Below are 23,701 nucleotides of genomic sequence, written 5' to 3'. Positions count from 1 at the left end.
TCTAATAATAAAGGTATGATTCCGTTATTTCAGTATGAGAGGAAACTCAGCTTATTATAATGGACGAGATCACTTCGTTTCCCTTTAGATAAAGGGAGAGCCATCACAATATTTCAAATTAACAAAACAAGAATCTACCTTTTATGCTACATAAAAGTACAACTGAAAATTCGGACAGTGCGTGGTAAATTGGGTTTTGTAACAGATTTATAACAGACGACAACTATTATCGATAGTTATCACACTTTCGATTAAGCTTTTAAAATTAAATATGCCACATATAATTTTACAAGCACAATTTCCGTAAGTACATAACAGGCAGCTTAAAATTCACCCGTTGTACAATATTAGGTATGTATCTGAAGTGATAAGAAAAGGAAGTACAAAAACCGGCGCACGCGGCATTAGGTAAACACAAACCACAATGTTCCCCGCGGTATTAGCGTTGTAGGAAATTGCGAGCCACTTCTCGCATCTCACTTCTGGTGCGAACCTACTCGTGTGTGAAGTTCAATCATACTACATTATGTCGTATAATAACAGCGTTTGTTTTATAGCTTATAGATATAGCTTTAAAATCGTTAACTATGAGAGATGGTACACGGACGATGCTTCTCCGTTGCGGACCCACAACACTTCCTGTCTTCTTCTTATCGTGTGGGTCGTGAGGTGGAATACCACCACCCCCTATTCTTGTAACATCTTTTTTGACGTGACTTATTGTAGATTTACCGCAGTTGGCATTAACTACTTGGGCGGACAAATGGGGAGCGCTGATGAGGGAGCGCAGGCTCTCACCCGGTACAAAATTTAAGACAACAGACCTGAGGGTGCCCAGTTGGGCGCGAACCTCGGCTCAGGGCGTCGTCTGAGAAGAAGAATATTTGAAAGAATTAATCGACTCTAGTGGTCGATAGCGATAAGCGCTGAATGAGAAAAATCGTCGACCACGCCGGCGGGGTCGGTATCGGGGTTCTGAAATGTTTCGTGTTGCGAGATGATTGGCCGCCTATATGGCTAGAGTAATCGGGTCGTCGGGGTCGTTTTCTGTACCGTTCCTGAGCAGGATGTATTCGGAAGCCGCAACTATTTATATTTATAATGGAGAACGACGAAGCCTCACCACTACGACATCGTATGGAATCCACAGCGCATCGTATCATATGGTCTCGCTCTAAGTTAATTATTTGTTACTGACAACGGATCGCGCAGTTCAGAGACTATAAGTAGGTAGTTTGTAGGTGCATTGTCACCCGTTCAACGTATAATGTTTTTTTTAGGTTGAATCTACTTCTTTGCTGTGTAGAAACTTAAATATCTATTGTAAACGTTAAGTGTACTTAAGTATAAAATCAACAAGCATCAATAAAACTTCTCTTGTCTCTAATCTCATTAGTTTCGCTAGTTACCACGTCCACCCATTTATCTGTGTGTCAATTATACGTACACACTGATTTCACACTATTTCAAGATCATAAAGGAAAGTCGGGTGAAACCGTTGTACATATACATATTTTTTTCTAATTCGATACGGCATGTCAACTGTTGATGTACGACCTTCGGAGTCCGTAATCGACACCATCTCGAATCGTGTTCTTGGATTTGAAATTCACACATTAAAATATCCTGTTTTTTTATTAAAATGAATCATAGGTACATATAGAAATAGATATGAAATGGGACACATAACACAAATATTCACGACATCTATTATAAGGCTAAAATTATAAGTAAGTATTAAAGAAATAATCGTCGTATCACCTTTCGTCTTATATTTATTTGATTCAGGCAGCTAAGGCCCATACAATATATACCATAACCTGAAAATACATACAATATTATAATGATCAGTAATAAAAATAAACTATTTAGGGAATTTATTGGTAATTAGTCGGAACTCCACTCCCTCTGACCAGAAGTCCGCACGAAGGAGCTCAACAGTGAATGTGGTGGAGACATGAAGCTTGGAAGAGTAACTTCCCCCCACATCGGCTTCGCTATATCAGTCGTTATGTTAGGACAGTTTTAATTATCATCGATTATACTTTACACAAAAGTCTAGAAGGTAATAGGTAACCGTTTTTGACGTTAGGTCATAGTTGACCGGTAAATAGCAACGTCAACCATATATTATACAAATCATATTCTAATATAATGAAACGCATAATTCATATTGCTACTTACTATTTAGAATATCCTTATAGAATTACCAAACAGAATTAAGCCGCCTTCACACTCTGTATGCATAAATAAGTTTGTAACACGCCCATAAAGATTCATGTTAAAGATTCACTGTAAGACGTCATAAAAAATAAAAAAACAAATGACGTAACTACATTTTTGACCAGTAAAACGCGGAAGGAAGAGACGAAAATGCGAAAGTGTAATTTGAAGTGTGTTATAGAGACAAGATGTGTTTCTTGTATAAAATGTGGATTTTCTTTTCTATTTGACGTAACGTGACGTATTCTAGTTTTGTTTGTGGCATTCTTTACTCGGCTTTTCTATTTTGACAATATTTGTCGCGTCTATATGGAGCTAACTGAGTCTACTTTGTGCAGATTCAGCTTAAAAGATGGGGTGCCAATAAACCTGCTGTGCAGCTGTGGGGCTCTCATACTCTCATCAGCAGGAGCCGGAAAATCGAGGGCCATATAATAATGAACACCCTGGATGTCATGGAACTCTCTCTCAAAAAGACCTTCAATCTTATCAAGCGGATTGGCCTGGTGAAGGATTTTAGAAGAAAGCCTATGGTCACAAAAAGCCTAGATCTTATAAAGACGCAGTGGTCATCGGGCTTATTTTTTAGAATGCATATGCTTTAAAATTTCTATATATATTGTATATCATGACATGCTAAGAATAATTGTGTTATAGATACAAGAGATATTATATAAAAATGCCAGAACCCCGTTCTGTAGTGATTTCAAGTGTAGGTAGGTCTATAAGGCGCTTAACTTTAATAACGTGTTTAGTGTGACATATTTATTATAATACAATGCGTAGACCCCTCTACCGACTCATTATTTACTTACCTTGTCACATTATGCAGCATCATTGATTCAGAACAACCCAACCCTGCTTATGCTTATCAATGGCCAGCAGGTTAAATTACTTGTATTATAAGAATTCGTATACGACCATGTAAATTAATTTCAATTATTTAAGAATAGAACTCCTTTGTCTGTAAAACAACACATAGCTGAATAGAGTTCTAGAACGCCATTTTTAAAATGCTTTAGTTTTAAAATTATGTTCTTTTATTTTTTTCTAAGTACCACCTATAACGCTTACGTAATTAATAATTTATTGACGATATATGTATAAGATGTAGACGTGCTTTATAAAATTGTGACGTAAACTTGTCTTAACGAAAGTTCGTGTACTTTTCGTAAACCTTTTCTTTTTCTGGCATCCGCTTATGAAATATTGTATTTTTACGTGGGAACTACAACGATCGGTCAAAACTATTATTTAATTTTGACATGGGCGTTAATATCTTACAAATAATATACGTTACCTAGTTATTATACCAAATGCGCGATAACAAATTTACATGAAGAAATCGTGATGAGCCACGAAACTCACTTTTATTAATCGAAAATATAATATGTTTAGTGAAAGTTTGTCTGTATTCATTAATAGACGAACTTCCGTACCGTACCGTGTTATTAAGCATCTCTATTCAATGATGATCCTGTAATATAAACAAAGGTTTTTATACCGGATTTCATTGTGTTCGTATATATAAATAGTATGCGTGATGTAACGCGCCGGTATTATCTATGCTTAGTATTTACTAGGTAGGTATAGACTGAATTTTGAGATTCAAAGAACATTTTTAAAATCGATAATTCAATAATTATATTATTAATATAATTTTAGAAGTTAGTGTTCAGGACATCAAAGTATGAAGACTTACTGGTTGTGAGTCCTCAGCGCTTCTCATTTTTTCGGATAAGTAGATACCTAGTTAGTGAATGTTATCCGAGGCAAATCGATAGAGTCACATCCGAAAAAGAGTGACAGGACTAAGAGCGCTGACTGCTTCTTGCGAAGTCATAACCGGACAAATTAAAAATGTTCATTTGCTGAAATAATCCCATCATGAATTGAAACCAATGCAATTTACTTGGTTATCACTAAACCCTTGCCTTACACTATCAGGATGCAGGTTAACATCACGCAGATAAAATTAGGATTTATACGTAAATAAGTAAGTAATTCATTTTATGAATATCATATTCTAAGTATATATCGAAAAATCTCACAAAACAATGCACTCGTACTGAAATGTAGAAGTAAAAAACGTTTATGACTTGCCAAATCCCTAATGGAATGGTTGCTAAAGGTACCAAACAGCTACGTTCTGCAATTCAGGGTGTCAGTGACATCGTAACGAATACTCAGGGGGATGATTCAGGCCATAATTTTGAGTTAATATCAAGTGAAATTTTCCGTCGCAAAATTCATACTTTGTTTTTTTTTATACTTCTACGATAAAAAAATCCACTTAATATTAACTCAGAGTAATCAGCTGAATCATCCCTCTCAGTATTCGTTACGATGTCACTTACACCCCGTACAAGTACATACGGTAGCCATACAAGTAGGTATGGGTGTTAGTGACACCGTAACGTTTACTCAGGGGGATGATTCAGACCATGATTCTGATTTGATATCAAGTGGAATTTCCTGTCGAAAAATTCATAAAAATGTCACTGTTTTTTTTTATTATTTTCCGTTGCATACTTTTGCGACGGAAAATTCCACTTGATATCAACTAAGAATCATGGCCTGAATCATCCCTCAAAGTTATCGTTACGATATCACTAACACCCTGTATACATCCATTGAAAAATCTTCCCTCTGACTACATTCAATGCTCTGGGATCTTGGTCATCCATATTCCATTATATTATTATAAATGTGAACGTGTGTGTGTCTGTTTGTTTGTCCGTCTTTGACGCCAAAAGGAAGCGACGAATTGACGTGATTTTTCAACTAGAGATAGTTGAAGGGATGGAGAGCGACATAGGCTACTTTTTATCTCTTTACAACCCCCAACTTCCCTAAAATGGGGGGTGGAAGTTTGTACGGAGCATACCGCAATTTTCTTGGTAGAAAGCTAAAAATTGGTACGCGGGTTAAATAGCCCGCGTTTTTTTGTTTTTGTTTTTTGTTAGTCACAGAATGTGACTAACAAAAATTTGAGCCTAATTTTTTTTTTTGGAAATCTGCCCCCAAGTGGTGAAATTTTACAGTTTCATGGTAGGAAGGTAAAAATTGGTACACAGACTCCTTGTTACCAACGAAAACTACCTGTCTTATTTTTGAACCGTGTTACCCTGAATTTAACGCGAGCGAAGCCGCGGGCACAACTTAGTAAAGATAATATTTTCACCAACTATGTTTTTCATAACAAAACCGGCCTTGTGTTTATGGGCGCCGCCTAACAAAATGCTACACCGTATTATACTAAGTACTTACCGCAACCTTCGCTTCATATTAAAAATAGTAGAAAGTGACAGCCTAAATCGAATAGTTCGAAAATACAGTTAACCTGATTAACCCCACTTTTGAATATTTTAATTCTTTGACCTTGTTATCGCGGTATCGGGCAATATGGCATCGAGGGCGGTTTACGAGCGGTAAGCTAGGTTGTGGTATAGCACATTTGTAGATCGGTCGCCAGCTGACGCGAGCGCGGCGCACGCGCAGCCAACTTCGCTTAGATCGCCGCGCGCGAACAACGATAGTGTCTTGTTTATGTGACTTGTTTCTGATAACGCTGATAACGAATCAAGGGATTGTTTCACTGGATTCTCTTGAACCCTTTACTGGATTGTTTTGTTGTTGTGAAGCTGTTGTCAAAATGTAAATGGACTCGGTGCTTGCTGTTATTGCGGTGAGTACATTAGATATTTTCAGTTTTATGTAATTTAGTTCAGCAGTTATTAAGGGATCTGCAGTTTCGTTTTAATTATCCAATTTATCATCTTTACATGCATTAAGTAGTTTCAACTCGAAGTTTCAAATAGGTTCCGGTTTCGATTAAAGACTGACTTTATGTAGGTATTTATGAATTTTATATTTCTACTTTTTTGTAAGATAATAACAATAGTATAGTATAAGGCAATATTATATCATATTTTCTCTCAAGTTGGTTTTATTTAAAATCTTAATCGAACAATAAACTATACAGTCATGCTATTACTGCAACACATGCCAGAAAGGATATAACTACTTCAATATGTTGTTCTATTATTAGGTTTAATTATTAGTTTAATTAATTAAACTAGGTTCCATTACTTATATACATGAGAATAAATGATCCCTTTCTTTTTCGGCGGATAAGATGACAGCTATAACTTAAAACAAAATTTGATGGTGTATACGGTCACGAGCATCAATAATTATGTATACACTTTGGTACCATGTCACATTAACTTTTTTGACAAATTGAACTGTAAGTCTCACTAAATATCAAATATCTTAGTGCGACAGAGTCCTAAAGTGGGTACATTATATTGCTCATGTGACTGTACTGGAATCAGCACCATTTTCTTTTCTTTCTATCGTTTCTAATGTTAAGTATAGTTATAACTTAATTGTAGATCGGAAGAGATCTCTCGTCGGATCCAACTCGGATGGGCAGCGTTCGGGAAGCTGCGGAATATCTTCTCGTCCAAAATACCTCAGTGTCTCAAGACGAAAGTCTTTGACCAGTGCGTGTTGCCAGTGATGACCTACGGCAGTGAGACGTGGCCGCTTACTATGGGTCTCGTGAGGAGGCTCGGTGTCGCTCAGCGGGCAATGGAGAGAGCTATGCTCGGTATTTCCCTGCTCGATCGAATCAGAAATGAGGAGATCCGCAGGAGAACTAAAGTCACCGACATAGCTCGAAGAATTGCAAAGCTGAAGTGGCAGTGGGCAGGACACATAGCGAGGAGAACCGATGGCCGATGGGGCGGAAAGGTTCTGGAGTGGCGACCACGTGTCGGACGACGCTCAGTGGGTAGGCCCGCTACAAGGTGGACCGACGATCTGGTGAAGGTCGCGGGAAGCCGCTGGATGCGGGCAGCGCAGGACCGATCGTCGTGGAGATCCTTGGCGGAGGCCTATGCCCAGCAGTGGGCGTCATACGGCTGATGATGATGATAACTTAATTATTCTAATGTCAGCAAGCTAGTCTTTCCCTACTTTTCCCGGGAATAGTACCCAATAATAGTATATAATAGTAATAATAGTAGTGTCTAATAGTTATTAATTTTCAATTGTAGAAATATTTAGATTTAATATAATGTTCTATATATCTATAATTAGAATTCCAGTCTATTTTTGTCATGATTATTTCCACCATTAAGTACGTAGCAAACATAGCGCGGCTGTTTTATATGTATAACCCCCGGTCAAAATACATTATATTGCTAGTTGTAACGAACATACGTTTAGCATCACAAGTCTGGAAATCCTGGAAATAATAGTAATTGTTTTTCTTGTTATTATGATGAAACAAAAAACTATGTGAATAAAAATATACCTAATGTTAACTAAACAGTAGGCATGAGAAACAATAAAAATATTGCATGTATTTTAATGAACGAACTTATTTTTAATAACTTATGCAGCGGTAGCCCGGCTATAACTTAAAAAGAGCTTTATCAGTGAATCACCGTTTATATTCACTAGTAATGATTACCCATTGAATAAATGCTCAATCCCCTCACACTGTGATTGACTCATAATTGATAGCGATTATCTGCTTACTAGAGATGTGCAGTTATAGAAAAGCTTAAGTAAATCGTTTGTAAGTTCGTAAGCTTTTATTCTGATAAAATTCGTTCAGCAAGTGGGCAAGCGAGATGCGCGGGCCAGACCGTGGGTATTTTTTGAGCCTCGGTACATTTGGGAAAGGCTATTTAGCTTTATAGTTTTTTAACGAATAACAGAATATCAACGTTATCAATTCCTTTAGTCCATGCTAAGCTTCAGCTAACCTTACTCAAAATCATAATTTAAAAAATCGTATGACAAAACTGAAAACAGGTTTAAAATCTACTTACATACAACAACATAAACAGCCTATATACGTCCCACTGCTGGACACAGGCCACCCCTCTCAACCGGAGGGGGTATGGAGCATACTCCACCACGCTGCTCCAATGCGGGTTGGTGGAGGTGTTTTTACGGCTAATAGCCGGGACCAACGGCATAACGTGCCCTCCGAAGCACGGAATCATCTTACTTTTTAGAACAATCAGGTGATTCAAGCCTGAAAAGTCCTTACCAAACAAAGGACAGTCTCACAAAGTGATTTCGACAATGTCCCCATCGGGAATCGAATTCGGACCTCCAGATCGTAAGCCTAACGGTCTAACCACTACACCACGGAGGCTGTTAAACATTTTCGCAAAACTCGGAATGTTTTAACGTTTATCAATCATCAATTCGTCATACACTATTGTATTAGCTTCATGTTCGATATAATACAATTAACCGGTTACATGACAGTGACATCTCTACTCTTGGGAAAGGGGATAGATCGTTTTTGCGCAATAAACTACAGACTTGCCACCATAATTCTATTATCATGTTTTTGTCATCATATTCTCACCTATCAGTTATTTGTTCCCTATAGCCGCTGCGTGATGGCGCGACGATAACTTAATGGAAAGATTACCGCGAATACGTGCCTAGCGTACAAAATTAGTCTATAAGCAAGTTTCAAATTGTTAACGTTGTTATATTACCCAGACTGCATTTTATAGTGAAATTCAGTTTTAAAGTTGATAACCCAATTCATTGGTAAGTGTTTGTTGCGCTATTTAATTATGAACAGGTTAAGAAAACTCCTTTTAAGGCCTAAATGTTTCTTACATATACAAGTACAAATATCTAAGCAGTGATCAACGTTTTTCCCTTAATCAGCGCTTATCGCTATCGGCCCTCTAGGGTCGATTAATTCTTTCAAATATTTTTCCTCTTAGACGACACCTTGAGCCGAGGTTCGCGCCTAACCCTTAGGCCTGTCGTCTTAAACGTTGTACCGGGTGAAAGCCTTCAGCGCTTCCCATTTGTCCGGCCAAGTAGTTAATGCCATCTGCTGCAAATCAACGCGTAAAATAAGGCACTGCTGCAAATAAGGCACGTCAAAAAATAAAGATCAACGTTTCAATAAGTGTTCTTCAATAAATGTAATCAACATTGAATTATTTTTTTTTTGTAATGCCTACAATAATTTATATAATTATAAACTTCATTCAAAACCACAATACAACGTTATGGCCAACGATACTAAATCTACGTACGTATTATAAAAGCTGTGACTACAGACCGCTGTGTTTGTAATTGATATATTATAAGTTGTCGGACAAATCGATTGATGAAATTATCCGATTCAATCACAAATAATAAAGCTAACAAACTTTCAATGGGGAAATAAAATTATCATTCCACTTGACCAGTTCTTGCGGTTTCTATAATAATTTTGACGGTAACGCTATTTCTTTACAAGTTTTATTTACAGTTTTATTTTATACTGATGCTTAGTTGATAAAAGCTGTCGTAACTATTTTTATCGATCATAAAACGAATATTTCTTCTTCGCTAGGCTAGGAATAAAAAACCTTATAACATCTTAGGCCTGCCGTAAAAGTCTGTTAAGGACCTTATCAGGATATCATGGTGGTACAACCGCGTCACAATCAAAATCTTTGCAGTTGTGAAACGCTACCTTACATGGTGTCCTAGAAGGGGGGGGGGGGGGGGGGCTGATACTGTAGTGCTTTTCTAACTAAGATATTAAGTCTATGCTTTAGGCTAGAACTTATGGCATTATCTACATCCTATTCGGGTATACTTACTATTTCCCTTGGGAATGGACGATACAAGATAACTTAAAGTATTACGGGACAAACAATAATCAATATCGTTAAATAACAGCAATTCATCTAAGAAAAAACTATTAAAATGCTTTTTGACATTTGTTTTCATTGCGCGCTTTTTTTTTTTTTTTTTATATGCGCAAACGCCAGATTGCAATACTGCTTTCTTAGATGAATTTCTTCGATGTGGCCATTTTTACCCCCATGGTTTTTAGAGTGTATGTCCACACTAAACTGATGGACAATCTACGACGTGAATATTGGGCTGATAACCTGCATTATAGGTAAGGCTGTGTCCACTTATATATGGATTCCTTAGTGTGACTTATTATTGCTTATTAACTTCGAGTCTAAGACGTGAAGCTAACGTTAAGCTGTTATTTACTTTATCAGGAACGATATTGATTATTGTTTGTCCCGTAATACTTTATGCTATCTTGTATAGTCCATTCCCAAGGGAAATAGTAAGTATACCCGAATAGGATGAAGATAATGCCGTAAGTTCTAGCCTAAAGCATAGACTTAATATCTTAGTTAGAAAAGCACTTAAGTATCAGAGCTAGGAATACGTGTCATGAACTCGTGATGTGTGTGTATGTAATGGTTTTTATATTAGCAGTCTTTACATACAGCGCGTGTCACATACACACGTATAGATATATACATATAAGTTCGTAGTCGTTACACGAGCCATATCAGGGGCCTTTGGCGGCTCGATAATAACCCTGACACCAGGGTTGATAAGGTTGGCAATCCACCTCGCAACCCACACGATAGAAGAAGACGTATATACATACAAATCGTATGGGATCATAATCTCGTTAAATTGTGTTATTAATTAGGTGTAATGATTTTTCTAAAGCGCGACCGAGCAGTACTGTATGCCGTCCAACTTTATGGCGTTTGAGATAGCTACGATAATTAATGTGGATGCAACACATTGTGTGATTAATTACGTATTATCTATGTGAGCAAACAACTTAATTTTCGAAAGAAATTAATGTAAATAGGTTCTCTAGGGTCATTAAAATATTCGCCCGTATACGCACCTAGTACAGCGTAGACGTTACTCAATGAATACCTTCAATCACAAAGAGGGCGCATTCTAAGCATTTAAAAATTAATTTAACACTTTTCAATATTTCAACCCATAAATGACAATAAAATCTTCACTGAACGTATTGGTGAACTAGAACGAATGTAAATTATGTTGCTTTCTACCATAATATTAAAATACGTTTTGTCACTTTAAAACTAAGTATGTCAACTTAATTTGAATTATTAATACCGCTATAACCAAAGTCACAGGTAACGATAGCCAAGGTAATTATTCAAAAGACTTATATCTTTCTACGACTCTACATTGGAATTTATTCGAACCGATATGGTGTTACTAAAATGATCATAAGAGTCTCATAACAGGATGGTTATTACCAATTTAGTAGGATGAACGGCCTTGTGGTGACAGTATTGTTTAGCATTATGAATCTAAATAAAGATATCCGTAAATATAGCTACCTATAGAGAGCCATAGCTCTCTATAGGTAGCTAGATATTATAATAGTATTTAAGCAGCTATATATGTAGTGTACGAGTACGTATTTTACATAAAGTTCATTCTTTTGATGACTAATGAAATATTATAGTGCCATTTTAATGAATTTGCAGCTTATTTTAAATTATGTGCCCGTGAAATACCCCAGGTAGGGTGTATCTATGTTGCATAAAAGTTCATCAAGGGGATAGACATGAGTTTAATATAAAGGTTTTACGTACTTATATTCGCGATGAGCTGTTGTTAAATGTAATTGCAGAGTATTTCTTGGGTATCTTTAACCATCAGAAATGGTTGTAAGTTGGATCACTGCACAAATCAAGCACATACCAACTTCATATTGAAACATGAGCATTATTATTGTCAAATTTATTACTCTCCGCGTGAACATTAAGAAAACGTATGCAAATAGAAATTGAAACACATTAGTGGGATGCTAATATCAGCACAGATTCATATTTACACTCACATGCAGTGTAGATCGATATATCACCGAATTTATAATTGACACACTTAAAATTTCCGAGATTTTTGAAACCAAGTCGTTTAATTATGCATGCAGTCGACCGGAACTCTTTTTTAATTTGTTTTTGAAAGTTTTGTCCATACACCTGCAGTGTGATTCTTCAAAGTACCTTTTGTAATCCGGCATAAATATATACGAGTATATGCGGCGTATGGAATCGCCACTAATACTTACTACTTTGACAGTTCTTTGAAGACACAGACAAGGCTGTTGACGGTTCGTCGACGAATGGGTAGCGAAGGAGTTGCTTTTAGAGTATCGCATAGCTGTAGTCTACTTATAAAAAAACTTGTCGTAACTTACTCTCGCATTTTCTTTTAACATTATTGGACTGGGTTGCTGCTTGTTGCTCCGTTTCTTTAACAAGATTCACACTTGTGCTTTTAAAATACATACTTTGTTTTTATGGCACTTACCCGTGTTTAGGGAAACCCACAAAGATAAAATTTAAATCGAAAATATTTATGATACGTAACTGTCGGACGGACATAGATCGAAAGGATTTCGCATGGACAGGAGGACCCGGTGGTGTAATGGTTAACACATTCATCCTGGCTTTACAAGAGCTGTTGAGATGAGTTGGTTCAAGTCCGAGATTTTTCCCAAAATGTTTCACTATGATTTGAGTACGTTTATATACCTATTTAATAGTGTATTGTACACAGGATAACACAAAACTATTTCATAACAAGAAAATATACAAAAAGATTACTTACCTACCTACCCACTACAAATTAATATCGCGCACGGACATTCATCCACTGAATAAACCATCCATTGCTCAACTTCTAATATCGTTTCCAATGGACAAGCATCACTAGGCTGCGGATTAAGCATTATCAAGGCTAGTTCATAAGCTACGATCGTGCTACTTTCACACTCAGGGTTTAGAACAGTATCAGAGAAGAATAAGTTAGTAGCAGGATATTAATGTAAAAAAAAGGATAATAATATAGGAGCCGCACTTGTGACGATTTGTTGAGGAGTCTCACTTTGAGGTCGCAGGTTCGAATCCAGCAGAGGCCTAAACCAATGATTGCCGAAATTGTTTTCGATTTCATGTTTGGATCATAAATGATTGTCACGTGCTCAGCGGTGAAGGAAAACATCGTGAGGAAATCCACATTCCCGAGAAATGCATTTTCGAAGGCTGGTTTTCCTTTCTCGGGTTGGAAGGTCAGACAGGAAGTCGCTTCTGTAAAATAACGAATCTGTTAAATCTTCAGGTTAGGTAAGCGAACCCTATGAGAAACGCTAAACGGGATAACTCTAGGGGGATAACTTGTGACGAGTTCTAGTATGAATTTGCTTCGTACGTAAACGAACACTTGTCTGTGACAACAAGCGATTGCGATTGTTCCTGCGTGTTCGTACGAAAACGCGTCCAAAGTGGCCGTAAAAACAACATACATAAAAATAAAAATATAAAAGAAACTACGGATACAGTTATGCAGCCCTAGTACACGATAGAACGCAGCGTCGTTATCTACGAAAGAACAAGTTTTTACAGCAATTGCGTGAAGATGTAATCGCCGGTAGCCGAGCAACAGGTCGCCAGTTCGTCACTTATTCGACAGCTGTAACGCTCCAAATGCTTGTACAACCGTTTCATAAACCATTACACAATGTTACATTAGCATAAAAGTTCAGTAACACTGTGTTTAGCCGACTACGGAATGTAAGGAGGGTATTGTGTAGTCTACAGAACAGGGAATCGAATCATAGGGAATTTAAAATGATATTCTGCTTTGAGGTATATTTTAATTGACTCTAAAATTGTTTAACACCGAAACACACAGTCAGTCAGTGTTTCTCATTCCACTAACGAATGCAGATAGTTTGTTTGGACTTGTTTAATCTAGTTCCCTAAAAGATAATTTATGTCATGACTTATTATACAGAGTGATAGTGACATCATAACGAAAACTTTGAGTAATTCAGACCATGTATCTGATTTGATATCAAACGGAATTTTCCGTCACAAAAATATGGAACTGGAAATAATTTAAAAAAAGCACTATGAATTTTCCGACGGAAAGTTCCACTTGACTCAGAACCATGAGCTGAATCATCCTCCTCAGTATTCGTTATCATGTAACTAACTTATTTCAGATAGTAGTTTAACTTGTTCATCTTTTGCACAACTGTTTACTAATGAGGTTTTGCAAAATTTAACGTCATCTAAAAATATTTAACGCAATTATTAAATCATAAAATTAAAACGATTTCGCAAAATCAGTCGTTAACCTATAACACTGAATACTATATAATGACACGTTGTATAATATTAAAGAAATATTAAATCATGTATTGAGAAAAGTATGTAACACTATTGGTTTCCGCATTTGAATCAAAACAATTAGGTAGGTATGTACCTCCTAATTATGTAACTGTGTAAGGACGATGGATGTGCTGTTTTCTATTCCAATAATTCATTTGAATCCCGATCATTCCATCTGTATATACATTTAGAACATTCCAGAATGTTCTGGGGATGATGATAAGATCTAGTAGAACTAAACAAAAAGGTTTATTAAACACTTGAGTTCTGGTCAAAAATGATCTCTCAGTTTGTAGATATAATTTTTTGATATGATAAGAATCACAATTTAGTAGTGGTATACAGAAAGTTACACGGTAAAGAAATTCGTAATTTATAGATAAAGTTCACATATATTATGTCAATGTCAATCAGTTTTAGGTTATAGCTACCACGGGTATACCTACTAGGGTGCGGGTTGGTTAAGTGCAGTCAGCCAATGATATGCTAGGTTTAAGTTATTCCGAGTTTATTTGTAGACATTTTGCTTATTCTTAGTTTATGCTCAGTTTAAAACGTTACACCAGCTTTATTTGCAAGGTCGTATATAGAAAAGAAACAACGATGGTCCCCCTCCTAGTATCTAGTGTTGCCTGATTTCTTACCTCTCACTAAATATTCATCAATTTTTAAAACTATCTAGCTGAATATATTACAAACGATTATTTATATGCATCTCAGTACCGATGAGAGTATGTTTTAGTTAATATTAAAATTATTCTTTGACCTCGCCAATTTCGATTCACTTAAAATGATGAGAACTATTTATTGGCTTTCACCGCATGTTTGAATTACATTGAATAATAATGCGTGACATTTACCTACCTGTTTTATTGTCATAGGTGACTTTAATTTTATTGCTTGTCATATAAATCTGGGAATAAGTAGATAAGTAACTTTTATTAAAGATAAATTAAATTTAATTTGAATTAAACCTATAAACTGCTTTAAGTGAGTAAAGGTCAACCCTGATAGTGTTTAACCGAATAAATTCTATTAAATTTAATGTTTATTTTATTCTCGGTAACTTACGTCCTTTCAGGCTTTCATGTGCCACCAGCCACAAGTCGCTTAGATAAAAATCAAACTCTTGCTTTCATTCATTAATTTAAGAGTCACGCTCTTGTCAGTTTTGTATTTTCCATTTTTGTATATCAAAGGACAATTCTTAACGTCTTTATGAGAAACGACGTTCACCTTCTCTTTAATTTGTTCCATGTAAGCTCTTCTTGATCTTCCCCTTCCTCTCTTCCCGTCCATGACGTTTATAATACATTCAATAAACCATTAACGTAGTATAAGACTAATGGAACCGTACGTTGAAAAGAAGCACAGTCACAAATGATAAATATATGTTGCTTCTCAAGAAGTTGTAGATGTGAAATAAATGAGTTATCTGACGAACATTTACATATTCAATGGCCCTTTTACTCGGACGTTTTGACTGCTCGTTGAAAACTTGTAAAGTGGTATACATTGGAAATTTTGATAAAGACGCATATTAAGATTTTGTTTTCGCATATTTTCGCGAATTTCTGTTAAAAGTAGTGATGACGTAGTTATAACTGAGTTTGATTCTTCACATTTATGTCGCGAAATTGATCTCTGTTCCTATTCATTATTAGATTTGAAATTTATTTGACCGAAATACAAAAAGAATAATAAAATAGCGCCTAGTAGGTATGTATCAACGTGACAAGGAAGTTACGCGACGGAAAAGAATAAATTGAATATTAAGTTCTCTATTGATCCAAAAAGAACTGCGTGCTAGAATATACTTCGCATCTGCTCTACCTCGGTAATAATGGAGCCCATAAAACATTTTACTTTTTACAGAGTAAATTTATTAAACTTTCATACAGTGTCGAAAGGCAGTATACCCATAGCTTAACGATATGAAAGTTGTCTATGACTCGTGCTCTACACTCTAACGGACCGGCCAGCTGTAATTGATTATCGTACTGGCCTTTGACCTCGAATAAGATTAGTTTAAAAATACCTAATAATCTGTGTAATGACGGTTCGAAATCCCACTGCTGAGTTTTTGATAACTCTTTCTGCGGTATAATTGATGTTTATCTGTCGGGGAACATAATCGATTACGACTTAGTATGTACCGTAGTGTTGTTACAGATATTTTTTTATCAAATTGAATACCAGGAGTTACGTTTGTTATTGTTGGCAACCCCAACATGTTCACATTACAGTAGTTGAATCATAGACATATAAGAGTATGGACTGGAAATACCTACAAAAAAAACGTGCCACTTCGTCGCATAAAATGGCGGCCTTTACTAGGGCTGCAAGCTGTTTCAATACTAGGATTACCATACTCGTACCTACTAGGTATAGCATCTTCTTCTTTGCGAGTCGATGGCGATCGATACTAAATTTTTGCTGACCAATAATAGGTATAGCATTATAATAATAAGTATTCATAAGAGAACAGAAAGGGAAGGTAAAGGGTAATTAGGTGGTGTACTGTATTTTTCGCAAATTTTTCGTGTATGTTTTGTGTAAAACTTGTTCTTTTTGGTATGTTGTGTGCAATAAAGTATATTTGTATTTGTAAAGGGTTTAGTCAAGATTTATCTAAGTAGTTTCCTTAACAACTCTATAACATTGATTACATTCTTTATTGCGCACAATTCGAATCCACCTGGAGTGTATAATGAAACATAAATTATAACGTAAATCTGTTTATTAGTAAGTATTAATTTCACACATTATTTATTATGTAACTACATTATATTTACAATAAATACAAATCTAAACAGTGTCAATTTGTTTAGAAATTGTCTTTGTGATACCCTGTCACATTGCATATATAATTATTATACGCTTTCGGAGAAAGAAAATGTAAAGTTAAAGCAAACTTTCTTATTTCTTGGGAATACTTCTATGGCAAAGGTAAACCTTGAAATTTGTTTACCTGCCTTTTCAAAAAGTCTTGCGGTCCTGCCAATTCTTCCATCAATACACTTTGCCCTTTATTATTTGATTTTTATTCTGCAGATCTTCCATAATATTCTTCAAATTGGCTATCTTTTAATTTTTTCATCGCGTCTTCTTGAACAGACTGAAATAAAGTTTAATAATAATGTTAAAACAGTGTATGTACTAAAATATATCTGATTTAAGTGCATTGTGTACCTGGTTGAATTATACTATATCATGTTAAAAATATAAAATTATTTGATAAATACCTTTTCATGTACTGACTTATGAGACAGACGTACGGGCAATGGCAGCACAGACGACGTTGCAGCTGTGGATTAGTTTTCCAATATCACCTGTTTCAGTAAATCCAGTCGACAATTTTGGATTGAAAGATGGCCTGAAATGAAAGATAACATTCATTTATTTATATAAAATTTGTACAACTCATAATTGTTTCGACATATAATAGTTACAGACTAAGTATATTAAGTACATAATAATATGTAGTTGAATGATAGATAGTATAAACATGTTGTGATAACATGATACAAATATGTTATCTATCTAGCCAGTAGTGAGATGATGCAAGCTAGGCTGAAATTTAAATATAAATTTAAACACCAACAGCCTCTCTCTAACCATCGTCTTCTCAAGCTTTTATTTCATGGAAACCTGTTAACGTAAAAATAATAACTAGTATTCTTAGCCAGTATTATTGGCGCAACACTAATTTGACTATGACGAATAAAGATATTGGAAAACAAAGAAAAATACGGTTTGTAGTATGACAATTACTCAAAATATATAAAGGTTTAATACAAATTTATGGCTCAGATGCGTTGTAACATCAAAATCTATAGGATTGTTTGTATTATTCAATGAATACGGGGTACTAACCTATGAAGTGACAAATACGGTTGATTTCTGTCCTTTCTGGCACCACACTGTACAATACAATACACGGACATGTTGAATAACACTTTTTTCAACTTCAACTTCGATTTAGCACATGAAATCCTCGTAATTTATCCGCAAAACACAAAATACGATCTCATAAACAGCTACTTGACAGCAGAAGTACCACAAAACACAGCGCATAAAATGGCGAAAAATGGCACGCACCTACAGCTGTTGTGACGTCATCACAAAATGTTGCCATAACTAGAAATAACAAATATATATTTATCTCTTTTACCAAATGAAATTTTGTACGAGTAAAAAAGAGACAAAACGATTATTGACGACCTGTTTCATAAACTACTCATATTTGTATAAGATGATGTTTATATAGTAGAACAGGGCGCCTCCATATAATTTCCTATCTCTATGAGTTGAATGGAGAGCAAGAACGAAGGGAAGAGACAAAAGTGTTGTCACACTAAAAAATATAAAATTTATCATTCTCATACATCATTTTACGATAATTCTCAACTTTGTTTATGTTTTTGCAACAAACTAAATGAGTAGGTAACTTGAAATTGTAAGTAGACACCTGGAATACGATGGAAAGATCCGTAATCTGTAAAGTGACAGGTTGCGAGCTCATCGCGTACATAATTAGCTCATCACGTTAAACAGGACTTTACAATGACGGTAACATCGCTAGCAATGCATCTATCTTGATAGCTGTGAGGAAACTCTGAATAACCCTTACATAACATGAGCTTAAGTTCCAATTCTGTTGCTATGCATTCTCACTTCTCTAACTATATCGTCGGTCCCATTTTCTTAATGCCCTTTTGTTTTTTCCTTAGCTATCTCACTATCTTCATCTCATTGTGTTTTTGATTCGAATTACTTAATGCCCAACTGTGTTCGATACACTGGTTGTATATATAATTAACAGCATGCGTGGAAGTAATAATGATTGAGGCGCTACAATTTGAAGAGCTCACGTTTCCGCTTTGCGCGTGTATATTACTTGTACGGATTGCAACTGGTCATTAAGTTAAAGCAACGGGCTTACAATACTCTTATAATGCAGGATACCCTGAATTAGTAGTCTTATAAAGGGAATCTCAATTGCACTCAATACTATGTTAAACAATGACTTAATCACTTATTGGTGCATTCTCACGGCCTATATGTAATGTTAATTATATTGTATTATTTTGTTTTTAATGTAAGTACTTAATGTAAGTAAGTACCCATAAAAATCTTTCGACGGTAACAATGTTCACCGACGTATAAGTAGCTCTAGATACCTGCCGTCCCGCCAATTAAGTTCTTATGGACACCAAAATGTACGTTAATAAATGTAGGTATATAGTAACGTAACTTGTTAAAATTATAATGGGCTAGTTTTGAACCAGTCAATTCAGTCACTTTTTACTAAACGTCAAAACACTACAATGGATTTTGTATGATAACACACTATGACGTCATAGAAAAACGCAATAAAATATCGGACTCATTATTAATTTTTTCTTGATTAAAATTCGTAAATAATAAATAGTGTTACTAGTAAAAAATAAGTGGTGAACGAATCGTCGACAAGTGTCCTCCTAAAATAATATATTATTATATTATTATTATATATATCTATTATAAATGTATAAAAGTTACGTTACTAAAAGAGTACTCATCAAATTAATGATGGACCATCGATCTCTATGTGTACTAACACAGTAAGACAGGTAAACATGTCTCAAAGATTAAGAGCTCATAAAGTATTGTAGGTTATGAGTCAAACCGTTTATCTCCCACTTACTACCTTTCACCCTTTGAAGATATAATAATATAAATAACGTTGAGGTCATATTAAACTTTGACCTTATTCATAAATTACCATTTATTTCCCTTAACTGTCAGTACTATTCAGACGCGGAGGACAGGAGTCCTAGTATGGCTTTGTAATAGACTACTCTGGGTGCAATCCCACTCGCATCAGACAGAGTACTGCGGGGCGGAAGGCAAAAGGGAAACCACTGCCCTATTTTTCCCTAAACAAGTAGCAAGGAAAATGCTGCACCTACAAGAGCGTGGCTTTTAAATTGATGATGATGATTCATAATCATAATCATTTATTGCAAGTCATAGTTTTACATAGGTGGTATACAGGATAAGGTAGGTACATTGTGACGCCCCGCTGGGACACAGCCTCTCCTTTAGAATTTAATTCTAAAAACATCTTAATAAATTGACACTAAATGTCTAGTCTAGGCTTTAGAAGTGTAATTTTGCTAACCGTATTCATGCTAATATTATTGTATTGGGTCAATTTTATTACTTTTATATATTATTTATTTTTATTATATATAACGGTAACAAATGATGGTCACGTCGCAAACATGTATCAGACTGAATTATAAGCAATTGATTATACAATGGACTTTATAATTACATTATTAGGTATTATTCAAAATCTTCTAACGAGTTGTAACTCTGCCAAAATAGGAACAATGGATACTATATTCTAGTGGTCGTACAGTTACCATTCATAGTGGCGTGAACTTAGTTATAATATAACTAAGTTTATTTAAAACACGATGCGACATTTTTTATAAAATCATCACTTTTAAAATATTCCTTAAAACTCGCCAAACAAACCTTTTATATTGGCTACACGATCATTATGACAGTAATAAAAGGCTACTATAATATATTTATCTGTGTTAACGTCTCTATTGTGGAAATTCGCATCTATCAATTTATAGTAAACAATAAACTGTAGAGTAGCCGTGATCACGTCATTATTGAATTTTATTGATGTGTGAATAGACATTATGTTAGTGATTTGTTGATCTTTTCTTTTGTTTGTAGACAACAAGCAGACGTAACATAATAGCTACTATTCGTCGGTGGCTTTGCGGTATTATGACGTCAATATTATCGTATTCATCAACGTAACTTTTAATCGAAAATGAGCTAATGTTGTTTGTTTATTCTTCGATTGCATTTAGTTTTATTTAATGCGATTGTCTTTGCTTTTGTTAAGTTTAGTTCTTTTTCAGATTTCACAAAGGTTTCATTTGTTTTGTAGCCGTTGTAATGTGAATTATGAAAGTAAAAGGTTTTTATTTTCGATATGCTTAATTTGCAAAAATATTATATTTCTTATAAAGAGTTTAACGAGAGCGACTATGAGTATAAATTGATAGTTGCGAATTTCCAGAACTAGTTATAAAAAGTTAAAAATATAGAAAAATACTTCTGCAGCCTCAACTAGTTACAAAATAGCAAAAGAAAAATCTTCTCTTGTAACTGGTTAGAAAAATCTAGTTAGCAACGTAGACGATGAGAATTTTTGTAGTTTCTTTTTATTACTTATTGTTATTACTTATTTACTTGTAATTGGAAAATATTTAGATAAGGTAGGTTAATTTAAAAATTACTATAGTGCATAATTGACCCCCGGCTAATAGAGACTTATTAAATCCGTTTGATTGCCGACAATTTGTTATTTTTTTATTTTCGTGCAGAATTTCAATTAATTTACTGTGTCAGTTAACTGGTTTCTAAGTTAATTCTGAAGATGGTATGAATAATTTATTAAAAAACGATTCGAAAGTAGCTTAACATATTAAAGGTAGATTTAACATTTTATCGTAGGTCGCAAATAGTTTTTCTTAGATAGGTGGTGCCTATTATCAAACGATTTTGGACTTTCACTCTTTTTAAATCGAAAACGAAATTGATTAGGTACCTACATGTTTTCGAATTTCTATTTTCGAAAACTTTGTATGTAAGAAAGTAGCAATTTACTTAGTTAAGTAAATATTAGATGCTTAGGGACTTTTTTGCTTTGGATTAGGATACTAACCGCATCATATCACATGCACCACGCGCCACCACACCAGGTTACATAATCAGTTTAAATCGGTGGTGGGTGCGCCACAGGGTACTTACTTAGGTGACTTATTTCTTCCTATTTACTACTAACATTATTGATTATTTTGTGTAATTTTTTTTTCAGATCTCCGCTTGAATCACTAGAAGCTGAACCAATGGACAGATTTGAGAAAATACTTTCTTACAAGAAGCAAAAATCTAGTTGGAAACAAAGAATGACAGCCGGTTGATAGAGCGCCGCCATGAAGGAAGGAACTTCTCTAGTTAGTTCGGGGTTGGCTCTAGAGATGGCGTTAATAATGTTATTGCTGGGTGTAGCAGGGGCGACTAGTAGTACTGGCCGCGGCGGAGAGATGGCGCTAGCGAACGTTACCCGATCAAATAATGGGGATCGTTTTACACTCGTTGGTGAGTTACATTATGATTACAAATAAATTAAATATATCTTTTTTTATTAACAGATCTATTTTAGAAAACATTATTATCAGGAAAATACAGTCTCGAAACTTGTGGCTCACGTTCTGTTAACCCCAATAGCGACCATGGGCTTAACTATATTTTTAGATTCTTAGATTTAATGAAATCTAGTAACTAAGCGGATTTATTTAACGAACCTAAGCATTAAAATCAAATATTCTTCAGCAATAAAGCCCCACCTTCCCTATTTCAGCTGTGTTCCAGATGATCATTATAATCATATTATCGTCGGCTTATAAAACCACATAAGAGCCTTTTTTAAAGAAAGACTGATGTGATTTTCTTTAACAAGACCCCGATTTGGAATAAAATTGAGAATGTACATTTTTACCTGTAATGAAACTAGCCATTGCGAGGTTTTGTTCACATAGATCACATCCGAATCAGATTTGTCAAAAAGGCAGTTATGAGGTTCTCACTTCAAATAGGTACAATAAAAACGTACTGGTGCACCATAATTACCTCTTGCCAATTCAATTCCAGGTTCTGACTGCGGCCCGACACGCTGCATGGAGGTGTCCCACGGCACGGCGCTGTCAGCCCTGGGGGCCGGCGACTGCGTGTGCCAGTGTCGGAGGGAGACGCCTGCCTTCCGCGAGGACCAGAGGATCTGCGTCAACCACATCGATGGTAAGCCCTCAACTACGCCATTAAATAGGGGCACAATGGAAATAAAACGGCACAGAGCATCGACATTTAGGAATTGACACCTCCACCAACCCGCATTGGAGCAGCGTGGTGGAGTATGCTCCATACATACCCCTTCCGGTTGATTGAGGGGAGGCCTGTGCCCAGCTGTGGGACGTTAGGCTGTTTATGTAGACGGCGATAAGGCTCACCACTTTTCACGTCGGTGTAACAGAAAACTCGTTGAGGTGTGTGTTTAGTTTATCTTGCGATGGATGTATCCCTAGCCACCCCAATTGGGATATAGTCGTGAGCTATGTTGTACCAATAATGATTCCATTCTAGTGGATATTACATGACCCATCCAAGTGACCTCAGCTTGTTCTATGTTTTACAAATAGTAGGTGAATGCTGCTATCGCATCGTGTAGAATAGTTTGAACTTTGCAAAGCTTCTTAACTAACAGCCTCCGTGGTCTAGTAGTTAGAGCGTTAGGCTCACGATCTGGAGGTCCGGGTTCGATTCCCGATGGGGACATTGTCGAAATCACTTTGTGAGACTGTCCTTTGTTTGGT

At 35.7% G+C, this 23,701-nt stretch overlaps 1 protein-coding gene across 3 annotated transcripts in view; it reads left to right on the top strand.

Moving 5' to 3' along the window:
* LOC126374256 (uncharacterized) overlaps nucleotides 1–23,701 on the top strand; it is a 61,974-nt gene that overhangs the window by 26,224 nt on the left and 12,049 nt on the right. Inside the window, exons 1-3 of one of the 3 annotated variants that reach the window (XM_050020772.1) lie at nucleotides 5,706–5,911; nucleotides 22,147–22,430; nucleotides 22,983–23,129. The exons of 1 other annotated variant lie outside the window; for it this stretch is intronic. In XM_050020772.1, coding sequence (XP_049876729.1) covers nucleotides 22,265–22,430; nucleotides 22,983–23,129 — 313 coding nt within the window. In that variant the 5' untranslated portion in view covers nucleotides 5,706–5,911; nucleotides 22,147–22,264. Of the gene's footprint in view, nucleotides 1–5,705; nucleotides 5,912–22,146; nucleotides 22,431–22,982; nucleotides 23,130–23,701 lie in introns of those variants that run through there. One more of the 3 variants, XM_050020773.1, reaches the window with a different exon arrangement.

The sequence above is a fragment of the Pectinophora gossypiella genome, chromosome 17 (genome assembly GCF_024362695.1).
Source record: "Pectinophora gossypiella chromosome 17, ilPecGoss1.1, whole genome shotgun sequence".
Classification (NCBI taxonomy): domain Eukaryota; kingdom Metazoa; phylum Arthropoda; class Insecta; order Lepidoptera; family Gelechiidae; genus Pectinophora; species Pectinophora gossypiella.
The sequence above is the reverse complement of the archived record's forward strand: the minus strand, read 5'-3'. Positions and strand labels throughout refer to the sequence as shown.